The sequence below is a fragment of the Perognathus longimembris genome, chromosome 6 (assembly GCF_023159225.1).
Source record: "Perognathus longimembris pacificus isolate PPM17 chromosome 6, ASM2315922v1, whole genome shotgun sequence".
In the NCBI taxonomy this organism is placed as follows: domain Eukaryota; kingdom Metazoa; phylum Chordata; class Mammalia; order Rodentia; family Heteromyidae; genus Perognathus; species Perognathus longimembris.
The window spans coordinates 78,429,275-78,442,332 of record NC_063166.1 but is presented as its reverse complement, the minus strand read 5'-3'; the positions used below and the strand labels follow the sequence as shown (position 1 = coordinate 78,442,332).

Genomic DNA, 13,058 nt, shown 5'->3' with positions numbered 1-13,058 from the left:
AGAGGGCCGCCTCGGTGAGGGGCTGGCAGGAGGGGGCCCCCCGAGGTTTGGTTCTGGCCAGCCTGTCCTGCTTCGTGGTCACTCCCCAGATGGCCACCCCAGGGTGGTCAGCGCCATCAGTGTCTCCTCCCCCACCCCCCGGGGAATCCGCTGACAGCCCTCCCCCTTCAGTGCCCCCCTTTGCAGCTCGTTACCCAGAGCCAGGGCTGGGGACTCCTCACCCCAGGCCTCCTTCGGGATTGTGGAGCACGCTGGGTTTCTAGAACGTTCTGGGTTCCTTAGAGAGGAAGGTAAGTAACCCCTGTCGTTGGTTCCCCCCCCCCCCCCCGCCCTCCAGATGGCTGGTCTGCAGGCAGGGAGGAAGATCTACTCCATCAACGAGGACCTGGTGTTCCTGCGCCCCTTCTCCGAGGTGGAGACCATCCTGAACCAGTCCTTCTGTTCCCGCCGCCCGCTGCGCCTGCTGGTGGCCACCAAGGCCAAAGAGTGGGTCTCCCGGGGCGGGTCGAGGAGGGGGAGGGGCTGCCCAGCCGACGGGAGCTGGCAGCCCCGGAGACGGGGGCCCGCCGGGGGTCCTCGGGGCTAGGGGGGCTGTGGCTTTCCTTTAGGGTCTCTCTTTGTGCTTCTGCCATCACAGGACCATCAAAATCCCCGACCACCCAGAGGCCCTGAGCTTCCAGATCCGGGGGGCCTCCCCGCCCTACGTCTACGCTGTGGGCAGAGGTGAGCGGGAACCCCAGGGCTGCCGGTGTGGTGGAGCTCAGGGTCCTCGGGGCTGTGACTCCCGCCACCGCTCGCACTGCTCGCGGGCGGGTAGAGGGCCCCGAGAGGAGGACAGGGAGCAGACGGGGAGCGGCGGAGGGCCTAGGACTTCACCCCACAGGCGTGGTCGGTTGTTCCCAGCCAGGGAGGGGGTGGCCCACAGCCGCTAGGCTTGGTGGCCTAAGGAAAGCTGGAAATGCACCTTTCTGGCCCCACAGGCTCCTGTGTGGCCTGGTCAGGCCCGGGGCCGCCAGGTGGAGGCCTGTGTTCTGGGCTGCCTTGCCCTGCACACGGCCGGAGGTGCCGCTCTGTCCCCAGAGAGCCAGCCCTGCCCCGCTGCGTCCCCTTTGTCAAGCTTACGCGCTCATAGCTTGCTTTACCATAGCGGGCGCTGAGGGTCTGCTAGTCCTCTAGGGTGGGTCTGTGTCTTGTTACTCGTTAAAGTGCCGGTTGTCACGGCCTGAGTGCGTGCCTTCAGCTTGTACTGGCCAGACCAGGGAGCTGCCCCCGGACGGCCCGGGGACACGCAGCCCCCAAGCCCCAGTTTCTCCTGGACGGCGCCCGGTGGGCAGCGGGCGGCTCCAGGAGAGCGGCAGGTGCAGGCTTGGCTGTGCCGTTCGGGGCGGGCCCAGCGCCCACCGTTGCCTGTGCTCCCGCCCCAGGCTCCCCGTCCCTGGCTGCTGGCCTCTGTGCCGGCCAGTGTGTCCTGAAGGTCAATGGCAGCAACGTGGCGAATGGGGGCGCCCTGGAGGTCCTGGAGCACTTCCAGGCCTTCCGCAGCCGGCGGGAGGAGGCCCTGGTGAGCCGGGGAGGAGGCGGGGGGTGGGGGAGGGCAGAGGGCAGAGGGCAGAGGGCAGAGGCGGAGGGAGGAGGGCCGGCTTCTCCTCCCTGGGCTGGGGAGGAGGCTGGGGGAGGGGGAGGGCTGCCTGTTGTAAGTGCTCAACACCCCGGGTGATGGATGTCCAGCGGGCCTCAGCTGTGTGGCTGGGGTCCGGCGTCGGGGGAGGGTGGCGGTCATTCCGCAGCCGGTCCATGGCGCCCAGCAGTTGCGAATGGACCGCCGACGGCCTGCCCTTTTTACTTCCTGGTTTTGTGGGGTTTTTTGGGTGGTGGTGGTGTCGGCTCTTGAACTCAAGGCTGCGTGTGTTCTAGGCAAGGGCGGCGTCGCGTGAGCCACACTCCAGTCCCTTCTAATTACTTTCCAGACAGTCTCAGGCGCTGCCTGGAACCGGCACACATCCCCCATCCACACATCCTCCTATCCTAGGTTCTTCTTTTTTCTTGTCGGTTCTGGGTCTCGAACTCAGGGCCTGGGCGCTGCCCCTGAGCCTCTTCGTGCTCAAGGCTAGCGCTCCAGTGCGTGAGCCACCGCACCACCTCTGGTTTTTGAGTGGTCGGTTGGAGATCGGGGTCTCACCGGGACTTTCCTGCCCGGGCTGGCTCTGGGCCGCCATCCTCAGATCCCAGCCTCCGGAGCAGCCTGGATGGCCTGTGGGAGCCGCTGTGCCCGGCCTTGGCCCTCATGGCCAGGCCTGCTCCCCCTTGGTGTCTGTGTGGAGCACAGAGGAGCCACACTGGCCTCTCTGGACACGGAGTTAGAGCCAGGCTTAAAGCGGGAGCTTTGTCCTGTCCCCCACCTCCGGGCCTGGGTCACATGTGTTCCCCCCTCCCCGCCCCATGGCTCCTCTCAGGGTCTATACCGGTGGGTCTACCACACCCCCGAGGACGCCCAGCAGGCGCGGGCCAGCCAGGAGACCCCCGAGGACCCCAGTGGCCAGGACGCCGGGGAGGAGCACCACCCCGACCCAGGTAAGGGAGGTGGCCAGCCCCCCCCTTCCCCCAGGGCAGCGGACACACACACACACACACACACACACACACACACCCCACCCCCCCACCCCCGCCATGCTGCAGTTCCTGACATGCCCGCCCTGGGCTAAAACCAAGCCCACCAGGACCTGCACTCTCCTCTGTGGCTCTAGAGAGATTCCATCTTCTCCTCTGTTGCAGCTTCTAGAAGCTTCCTGGGTTGATGGCTCTGGGGTTGACTGGTAGCCCGGATGTTACTGACCTTGGTCCCCCTCCTCCCGCTGTTTTTCTCACCCTGACAGCTCTGTTCTGTCCGGCTCAGGGCCTTAGGGTTAGTTTCCCCCGCCTTTGCCTGCTCCCTTGCAGCCGGCTTCCTGGGGAACAGGGCCCTCTGAGGCCCCCCTCCCCCGCAGCCCCCTCCCACGGCCCTGCCGCACCCCCTCCCCCCCAGCACCCCCCCCCTCAGCGCCCTCTGCCCTTGGCTTCCAGCCCTGCCCCTGCTGCTGCTGGGCCCCCAGCTGAGCCTGCGCGAGGACAGCCCCGTGGTCAGCCTGACGGTGGACAACGGTCACCTGGAGCACGGCGTGGTGTACGAGTACGTGAGCACGGCGGGCGTGCGGTGCCACGTGCTGGAGAAGATCGTGGAGCCCCGGGGCTGCTTCCGCCTCGCCGCCAAGGTCGGGCCGTCTAGCCCTGCCCCCTGCCCCCTGGGAACCCCCGGGAATGGGGGTGCGGCTCAGCGTCCCCCAGCCTCTGCTCCCCCTCGGGCATCACAAGGCCTCAGGAGCCCCTGCCAGCGACCGCGGTGCCCGGGGGGTGGGGGTGGGGGGGCACTGAGCCCCGCCCCCGGTCCCCGCAGGTCCTCGAGGCCTTCGCCGCCGACGACAGCGCCTTCGTGCAGAACTGCGAGCGGCTCATGGCCATGAGCGGCGCCATCGTGACCATGTCCCACTACGAGTTCCGCCACCTGTGCGACACCAGGCTGGAGAGCGTGGGCCGCAGGATCGCCTGCTACCGGGAGGTGAGCTCTCCGGCCGGTGCCCGGCGCGTCCGGCGTGGGGGCCTCTGCCCTGGGGGCCCTCAGTGCCCGGCGTGTGGGCCTGGGCCCCAGGGGCTCTCAGCTTGGTGCCTGGGGTCGGCTGACGTGGCACAGCGATGCCTGCAAGCACTCGGTGGCCTCTCCTCCTGCCAGGCCGGCCCCAAAACGGGGCCATAGCGGGGGTGCCGCACGGGCCCCCTTTACACTTCCAGCCATTGCCTGCTTGTCGAGCTCAGGGGCCCGTGGCCAGGGCAGAGCGGGCAGAGCGGGCAGAGCGGGCCTCGGCCTCACCACCCGCCCCCCCCCCGCCTCAGTTCGCAGCCCAGCTGAAGAGCAGGGTCAGCCCCCCCTTCAAGCAGGCGTCCCCCGACGCGCACCCCGCTCTGCGGCCTGGACTTCTGCCCCACCAACTGCCACATCAACCTCATGGAAGTGTCCTACCCCAAGGCCACGCCCTCGGTGGGCCGGTCCTTCAGCATACGCTTCGGGCGCAAGCCCTCCCTCATCGGCCTGGACCCCGAGCAAGGTACCCGAGCGTGGTGGCCGCCGGAAGTCCTGCTGGCTCTCACGGGGCGGGGCGGGGGGGTCCCCCTCGGTCCGGGCATGGAGTGGGGACGTCGTCGCCACCGGAGGCCCAGGCTCCTCCTTTCTCTCGGAGTCATCCCCTCTCACCTTCAGGATGCCTCGCGGTAAAGCGAGGCTGCCCGGGTTCCAGCCACCGTGCCTACGCTTGACATGGGAAAAATGGCCACAGTGGCCAAAGTCCTGTTCATAGCCAACAAACTCCCTTCTCGGGGTACCCTCGTCCTTCCCAAGGTATTAGAAGGGGAAACCAGGCCCTGGTGGCTGGAACCCGCAGTGCTGGCTTGCTTGCGAGGTGAGATGGAGGTCTGCCGCGAAGGCTAGCCCGGGCGGCAGGTTCTGTGAGGCCCCGGGTCCGCAGAGGGGGGCTGGCGGCGGCGGTGGGCGCCCCCCGTCCCGCAAGGACGGGACGCCTGGCACAGTCAGGTTAGGCCTCGGGCTTCAGTCCCCCCCACACGGATGGCAAGCCAGACACAGTCCTCGAAACAACCCGCTAAAACCAAGGCTGGAGGCGTGGCTCGGCCGTAGAGCGCCAGCCGGGCAAGCACGAGGCTCTGAGTTCAAAACCTTGTTGCTTCTGCCCCCAAACAAAGAGTCGTGCAAACGGGGAACAGGGAACTTGTCCTTCACGGGAGTCCTTGTGGTGGGCCTGTACCCTCCTTCCTCCTCCCCCCACCCCGCACCTGTGTATGGGGGCCGCACTCGAGCGCCGTCTCCCCCCTCTGCTCCAGGCCACCTGAACCCCAAGTCCTACACGCAGCACTGCATCACCACCATGGCCGCCCCCTCCTGGAAGTGCCTGCCCCCTGCCGCTGACGGGGACACGCAAGGCCCGGGGCTGGGAGCCGGCGGCCAGGAGGAGCGCGGCCTGAGCTTCCTGCTGAAGCAGGAGGAGCGGGAGGTACAGGACGCCTTCCTGCAGCTCTTCACCAAGCTGGACGTGGCCCTGCGGGAGATGCGGCAGTACGTCACGCAGATCAACAGGTGAGGGGGGGGCAGGGCAGTGCGTCACAGATCAACAGGTGAGGGGGGGCAGGGCGTCACGTAGATCAACAGGTGAGAGGGGGCAGGGCAGTGCCTCACACAGATCAACAGGTGAGGGGGGGCAGGGCAGTGCGTCACAGATCAACAGGTGATGGGGGGCAGGGCAGTGCGTCACAGATCAACAGGTGAGGGGGGCAGGGCAGTGCGTCACAGATCAACAGGTGCGGGGGGGCAGGGCAGTGCCTCACACAGATCAACAGGTGAGGGGGGGCAGGGCACCGCGTCTCGAAGATCAACAGGTGCGGCCGCCCGGGGCTTGCCTTCAGCCGGCGCTCTGCCACCCTACCCCACCCACGAGGCCGCACCTCCCTGCACGAGGTGCCAGGTGCCCCGGGGCAGCGCAGCCCCTGTCCAGAGCTGCCGGGACAGAGGGCTGGGGCCTTGGTCATTGTCCAGCCCCGGAAGGCCGCTGGACACGCTGTCCCCCGAGGCTGTGGGGAGGGGCACGGCACCCCCGCTGGCCTCACCCCCAGGAGCAGCCCCGCCAAAGCTCGCGGCCCCCACAGCGGGGACGGGGGCTCCTCCACGGGGCTCGCGGCACCGGGCAGCCCCGCTGCTGCGTGAGGTGGGACGGGAGGCTGAGGCGGGGAGCCTGGGACCCCGGTGACCCCATGGGCCTGCCCTCCTGCAGGCTGCTGTCCACCATCACGGAGCCCACCTCCCTGGGGGCCTGCGACGCACCCCTGGCCGAGGGGGCCTCGTCCTCGTCCTCCCCACTGGTGAGCGAGGAGAGCGAGGCGGACCGGACCGACCACGGGGGCAGCAAGAAAGTGTGCTTCAAGGTGTCCGAAGAGGACCAGGAGGACTCGGGCCACGACACCATGAGCTACCGCGACTCCTACAGGTGCCTGGGGCCCGGAGGGAGGGCCCAGGGCCGCGCCCCCTCCCCCCCCCCCCCCCGCCCAAGCCTGCTGTGGACCCGGGCTCCGCCTCGGTCGCACGAGGGGTCCCTGGGGGACGCGTGCCATCCACCCCGCGTCCAGCGGTCACCGCGCCGCACAGCAGGACCAAGGGCCGCCGGGGGCTTTGTGTCCTTGGACTTGGGTCCAAGCTTTCCAGTTCTAGGTTTTCTTTTCTTTTAATTTGAATGGAGTGGACTTTAGAAAGATTTTTGCAAGTATTTTTTGTTGTTCCTGTAAAGGCGATGTGCGGAGGGGTTCCTTTTTTGTAAGTCAGGTAAGGGGCACATTTCTCTCTGGACACGCTTGTTCCCCCTTCATTATCGAAAAGGGCCGCTGGAAGGAATTGTAGGCCTGTGGCTTCCGGTGCCCCCTTCCTGCCGCGTTCCCTAGTGTGGCGTGGGCAGGCGTGTCGGGCAGGGTTGTCTCGGGAGGAGGCAGGTGCCCGGGGACCCTGGGGACGAGGGACAGCGGTGACACCTGGCCGAAGATGCTTGCCGTCCTCCCCCCTTGCATTTTTGGACGTCTCCCGCCTCCCAGGCCGCACCCTGCCCCGTGTCCGTCCACTCGAGGCCAGGCCTTGGTCCATCCTCCGAGGAGAGCGTTGCGGGCTGGGCTGGGGCAGGCCGAGGTCCCTGAGCTCAGTCTCCCCCCTTGCAGCGAGTGTAACAGCAACCGGGACTCGGTCCTGTCCTACACCAGCGTGAGGAGCAACAGCTCCTACCTGGGCAGCGACGAGATGGGGTCGGGTGAGTGCGGCAGGGGTGAGGGGGGTGGGGGTACCAGGGCCCGGAGCCATGAAAATACTTGGGGTGCCCACACGCGACCCCAGACCACACAGGGAAGGTAGAAGCAAGGCACCGACAGGATTCTGAGTCTGTCCAGCCCCAGACCGGGTCTTGGCGGGGCCGCACGTTTCTGTGGGTCTGGCGGGTGGGTGGGTGTGTTTGATGAGCGGATTGCCCTCGGGGAGGAGGCGGAAGTTGCCGACTGAGGTCTCCTTCCCGTGGCCAGGGGACGAGCTGCCTTGTGACATGCGCATGGCGTGGGACAAGCAGGACAAGCTGCACGGCTGCCTGGAGCACCTCTTCAACCAGGTGGACGCCATCAACGGGCTGCTGAAGGGCCCCGTCATGAGCAGGGCGTTCGAGGAGGCCCGGCACTTCCCCATGGAACACAGCCTGCAAGGTGAGCAGCCAGCGCCCCTGGAGGGGCCCGGCCAGGGGGCACCCAGGCCTCGTGCCCAGCCAGGCTGGGGCTGGCGGGTTCCAGCCATGGGCCGGATCTGAGGGTCATGTTTCAAAGCCAGCCCGGGCAGGAAAGTCTGTGAGACTCTTATCTCCATTGAACCGCCCGAAAACCGGAAGTGCTGCTGTGGCTCAGAGTGGTAGAGTGCTAGCCTTGAGCTGAAGAGCTCGGGGACAGCGCCCAGGCCCTGAGTTCAAGGCCCAGGACCGACAGAAAAAAATAACAAAAACCAGAACAAAACAAGAACCCCAACTATGTGTGGCAGAGGCCACACAGAGCCTGCCAGCGCGGCTCTGCGGGGAGGCCATCTGTGCCCCAGGCGGCCCTGGGCCTCCTGAGCTGTATGGGTGACACTGCGGGGAATGGAAGGGAAGGCCTGTGAGCGCGAATGCATAGGCCCGTGCGGGCTCACGGAATCCACACACAGCTTCTCCTCCTCTTCGTACTGAAAGCCCTCCTCCCCTTCAGAAACTGAGTTCCGGAAACACTTTATCAAACTATGGAAAGCCAGTGTGCCATGCATATCTCAGTGATGAATTATAGCAGTGACCCAGTGCAAACCACAGACAGCAGCATGTCCCGAGGCCTGCCCAGGGCTGTGTTCTTCTTCACGGGTGCCCTACCTGCACCAAACTCAGACACCTGAAATGAAACCTCTCAGGTCCTCCCACCTACCCATTACCATTCGCCTGTATGCCCGTCTGCCTGCTCACTGTCTGCCTGCTCACCCATCGACCCAGCTACTCATATCTACCCACCCATCTACCTACCCATCCACTATCCACCATCCACCCACCCATCTACCCAACTACTCACATCTACCCATCCATCTACCTACCCATCCACTATCCACCATCCACCCACCCATCTACCCAACTACTCACATCTACCCATCCATCTACCTACCCATCCACTATCCACCATCCACCCACCCATCTACCCAACTACTCACATCTACCCATCCATCTACCTACCCATCCACTATCCACCATCCACCCACCCATCTACCCAACTACTCACATCTACCCATCCATCTACCTACCCATCCACTATCCACCATCCACCCACCCATCTACCCAACTACTCACATCTACCCATTCTGCTTCCCATCTACCCATCCATCTACCTACCCATCCATTATCTACCATCCACCCACCCATCTACCCAACTACTCACATCTACCCATTCTACTACCTATCTACCCGTCCACCTACCTACCAATCCACTATCCACCATCCACCCACCCATCTACCCAACTACTCACATCTACCCATTCTGCTTCCCATCTATCACCCACCCACCTACCCACCCATCCATTATCTACCATCCACCCACCCATCTACCCAACTACGCACATCTACCCATTCGGCTACCCACCTATCACCCACCCACCTACCCATCCACCCACCACCCATCCACCTACCCACAAACCATCCACCTACTTATCTACCCAACCTCCCACATCTTCCCATTCAGCTATCCATCCATTTATCCATCTACCTTCTACCCACCATCTACCCACTTATCTACCCAACTAACCACATCTGCCCATCCAGCTACCTATCCACCCTCCTGGCATTTAGTAAAGGGTTCCTGAGAGCCAGCCTTGGTGAGCCCAGCCCTGCCCTGACCTTGTGTAGGAGTTGGATGCAGGCTGTAAGTAGGGGGTAGGAAGTAGCAGGAGGCAGGGCCCCTGGTGCCGTCCTCCTCTTTGCAGGTTTGGGCCTCAGAAGGCAGAGGTGCAGAGACACCAAGCCCACAGATGCCTCAGAAGGCTGGGAATAGGGCATAAGGCCAGGGCCCGTGTCTGGCTGGCCTTTGGATGGTCTTTCTGGGGCCAGGTTTAAGCTGCTTTTCTACTCTGTGTCTGAGCTTCCTCCTTTGTGTAGGGGAAGGGTTTGGGTACCATTCATGTGCCTCCACGGAGGAATCCCTGAGAAACTTGGGGCTACAGCACCCAGCTCTGAGAGGAAAGCAGCCACGATGGATTTGTGATGTCTGCCCTGGGTTTACCACAGCTGTAGGAGTCACAGCCCCACACTAGCAGGAAGGCGCTCTGAGGTTGACTGGTGATGTCTGCCGAGGGAGTGGTACAGGGAGCAGCGGCACCCTTACCACCTCTGCTCTCCGTGGGTGATAACCACACAGTACCCAGGAGCCCTGCCAGGCGCCTGGGTCTAGGTTACGAGCGTTGGAAGCTGGTGACGGGCGCAGGCCACTCCCCTCCCTTCCTTGCCCTCATGCCTCTTTGCTGCCCCAGAGTTCAAGCAGAAGGAAGAGTGTATGATCCGCGGCCGGAGCCTGATCCAGACCAGCATCCAGGAGGACCCCTGGAACCTGCCCAGCTCCATCAAGACCCTGGTGGACAACATCCAGAGATACGTGGAAGGTCAGCACGTGGGCGGGGCGGCGTGCCACCAGGGTGTTCCGGAACAGGCCCCTCTGCAGGCTCAGGGCAGGGCAGGAGTGGGTCCCCCTTTTTTGGGGAGGGAGCTCAGGGCCATCCACACTGACCACGGGGCTGCCCAAGTGGAGGCCATTTCTGCTGAGGAGGCTTCTCTAAGGTCGGTCAGGAGGCTGGCAGGCTGGACTGGTTTTTCTGTGTGTTTTGATGTTGGTGGTGGTGGGGCTCAAACTCAGGGCCTGGGCGCTGTCCCCGAGCTCTTCGGCTCAAGGCGAGCGCTCTACCACATTGAGCCAACAGCGCCACTTCTGGTTTTCTGGTGGGTAATTGGAGATAGGAGTCTCACAGGGACTTTCCTGCCCGGGCTGGCTTCGAACTATGATCCTCAGATCTCAGCCTCCCGAGTGGCTAGGATCACAGGTGTGAGCCACCAGCGCCCAGCTCACTGGACTCGTCTTTGTCTCAGCTTCCAAAACTGGACACCCCCCCCCCCCCGTTCCTTCTGCTATCGTGGAAGTCCCACGCCCCATTATGGGGCTTTTGCAAGTAAGCATCCATGCTGCAGAGTTCAATAAGAGCCCGCCGCCCGCCAACGCCGCAGAGCCCGCAGCACAGGGCTGCGGTGCCCAGGAGATGATGGGCCGGCCTTGCTGGGCGCAGGCGCGTGCATACGCCCGAACAGCCCGGTGGTCGCCGTCTACCCACAGCCAGGGGCTGTTCTGGCTCCTCTGGGCCGGTGTCTGCCTGCCCGGGCCGTGCGCACTCCTGGGTCAGGACCCCGGGACAGCCCCCGTTCAGTCAGAAGCAGGAGGTGCAAGGGCGCTGGGGCGCGGCCTCCTGGGGCTGACGCCGAGCCGTCCTGTTTCTCAAGCCGAGTCGGCTAAGAGAATGGGCTCCGGGGTTCAGCTGCCGGGGCCCGAACCCCGGCCCGTCCGCCTGTGGCTGTGCGGCCCTGGCCTCTCCTCTGGTTCCTTGAGCGTGCAGGGGCTTCGCCTCGCGGTCCCGCCCCGCCCCCCCCTCCGGTGCCGTGAGGGGAGCGAGTCGGTGCACACCCACGTACCCACACACGGCCTGGTGTGAGGTGTGGTGGAGAGGGTCCCCCTCCGCCATTGCCCTGACCGGGGCCATCCTGGGGCTCCAGGGGGCAGCTCCCGGGGGGGGGGCAGCGTGACAGGGCCCACGTGGCACCCCCTCCGGGAGCCCCCCTCCCACCTGCCTCCCTCTCCCTCCCCGCAGATGGGAAGAACCAGCTGCTCCTGGCCCTGCTGAAGTGCACAGGTGAGCCCCGCGTCACCGCTCCGGTGTCCCCACTCAGGCCCTGTGGCCGCCCACGATCCTGCAGCCCCCCTCAGATGGGACAGCGGAGGCGGGTCTCCAGGGCCGAGCTCGGCCGGCGGGGGTGGGGTGGGGTGGGGCGGGAGGAGCAGGCGGCAGGGAGCGCGGGCTCGGCAGAAGAGCTTGGCGTGCCTCCGGGCGAGGCCCGGGAAAGGGGGGGGGGGCTGTGGCACACGGCAGCCGGGGTGAGAGGTGAGATTTGGGGCGCGCCAGCCGCTTCTGGAGAACCGACTTGTGGCACTGGCCTGGGTGCCCGGCTTTCTCGTGTGGGGGGTGGGGGAGGCGCTGGGCCCCACTGGCCCGGGATGCCCCTCTCAGCGCCTCGCACCCCCCAGACGCAGAGCTGCAGCTGCGCAGGGACGCGGTCTTCTCCCAGGCCCTGGTGTCCGCCGTGTGCACCTTCTCCGAGCAGCTGCTGGCCGCCCTCAGCTACCGCTACAACAACAACGGCGAGTACGAGGAGAGCAGCCGCGACGCCAGCCGCAAGTGGCTGGAGCAGGTGGCGGCCACCGGCGTCCTGCTGCACTGCCAGTCGCTGCTGGCGCCAGCCGCGGCGGTGAGTGGGGGCGATGGCCGAGGTGGCGGAGGCGGTGGCGATGGGGGTGGAGGTGTCCGTGGTGGTGATGGTGGTGATGGTGGTGGTGGTGTCTGTGGTGATGGTGGTGGAGGAGTCCATGGTGGTGATGGTAGTGGTGGTGGTGGTGGCGGCGGCAATGGTGGAGGTTGTGGTGGTGACGATGGTGGTGATGATGGTGATGGTGGTGGTGCAGGTGTCCATGGTGATGGTAGTGGTGGTGTCTGTGGTGATGGTGGCGGAGGAGTCCATGGTGGTGATGGTAGTGGTGGTGGTGGTGGTGGCGGCAATGGTGGAGGTTGTGGTGGTGACGATGGTGGTGATGATGGTGATGGTGGTGGTACAGGTGTCCGTGGTGATGGTAGTGGTGGTGTCTGCGGTGGTGGCGATGGTGGTGATGGTGGTGGCGATGGCAGAGGTGGTAGCCATGGTGGTGATGGTGGTGGAGGTGTATGTGGTGGTGATGGTGGCGGTGATGTTAGTGGTGGTGTCTGTGGTGATGGTGGTGATGGTGGTGGTGGTGGCAATGGTGGAGGTTGTGGTGGTGGCGATGGTGGTGATGGTGGTGGTGGAGGTGTCCGTGGTGATGGTAGTGGTGTTGTCTGCGGTGGTGGCGATGGTGGTGATGGTGGTGGCAATGGCAGAGGTGGTAGCCATGGTGGTGATGGTGGTGGAGGTGTATGTGGTGGTGATGGTGGCGGTGGTGTCTGTGGTGATGGTGGTGGTGGTGGCAGTGGTAGTGATTGGTGGTGGAGGTGTCTGGTAGCGATGGTGGTGATGGTGGTGGAGGTGTCTGTGGTGGTGATGGTGGCGGTGATGTTAGTGGTGGTGATGGTAGTGGTGGTGTCTGTGGTGATGGTGGTGGTGGTGGCAGTGGTGGTGATTGGTGGTGGAGGTGTCTGGTGGCGATGGTGGTGATGGTGGTGGAGGTGTCTGTGGTGGTGATGGTGGAGGTGCTGTGTGTCAGGTGGGGACTGCCCACCACCATACCGTCAGGACTTGTCGAGCACCTGCGGTGTGCTGCTGTTAGGGGTGGGGCCATGGGTGAACAAAACAGTCCTGTTAGTCCAGGGTCTGCGTTGGCGGGGGACAGCTGTGTTCCACTCCCAGGGTGACCCCCAGGCACACGGGCATTTGGGGGAGCGAGGGGGCTGGGCCGAGAGGGAGCACGGATGACCTGTAGTGTGGAGATGGGGTGTGTGTGCTGTCCCTGGAACAAGCTAGGCCCCCAGGTCCAAGGCCCAGCTGTGACAGGCACTGAGCCCTGGAGCGCCCTCTGCTGCCACTGCTGGGTGGCACAGGCTCCTAGGGGGCCAGGAGCCCAGTCCAGCCCAGGGCCCAGAAAGGCCCTGGGCCACCAGC

At 65.1% G+C, this 13,058-nt stretch overlaps 1 protein-coding gene across 1 annotated transcript in view; it reads left to right on the top strand.

Annotated features, from left to right (window-relative positions):
- Prex1 (phosphatidylinositol-3,4,5-trisphosphate dependent Rac exchange factor 1) overlaps positions 1 to 13,058 on the top strand; it is a 90,124-nt gene that overhangs the window by 71,116 nt on the left and 5,950 nt on the right. Inside the window, 15 exon segments of the mRNA XM_048349590.1 lie at positions 338 to 486; positions 638 to 723; positions 1,425 to 1,561; positions 2,454 to 2,571; positions 3,061 to 3,248; positions 3,431 to 3,592; positions 3,925 to 3,987; positions 3,989 to 4,136; positions 4,924 to 5,176; positions 5,868 to 6,080; positions 6,796 to 6,884; positions 7,150 to 7,323; positions 9,644 to 9,772; positions 11,024 to 11,065; positions 11,458 to 11,678. Coding sequence (XP_048205547.1) covers positions 338 to 486; positions 638 to 723; positions 1,425 to 1,561; positions 2,454 to 2,571; positions 3,061 to 3,248; positions 3,431 to 3,592; positions 3,925 to 3,987; positions 3,989 to 4,136; positions 4,924 to 5,176; positions 5,868 to 6,080; positions 6,796 to 6,884; positions 7,150 to 7,323; positions 9,644 to 9,772; positions 11,024 to 11,065; positions 11,458 to 11,678 — 2,172 coding nt within the window.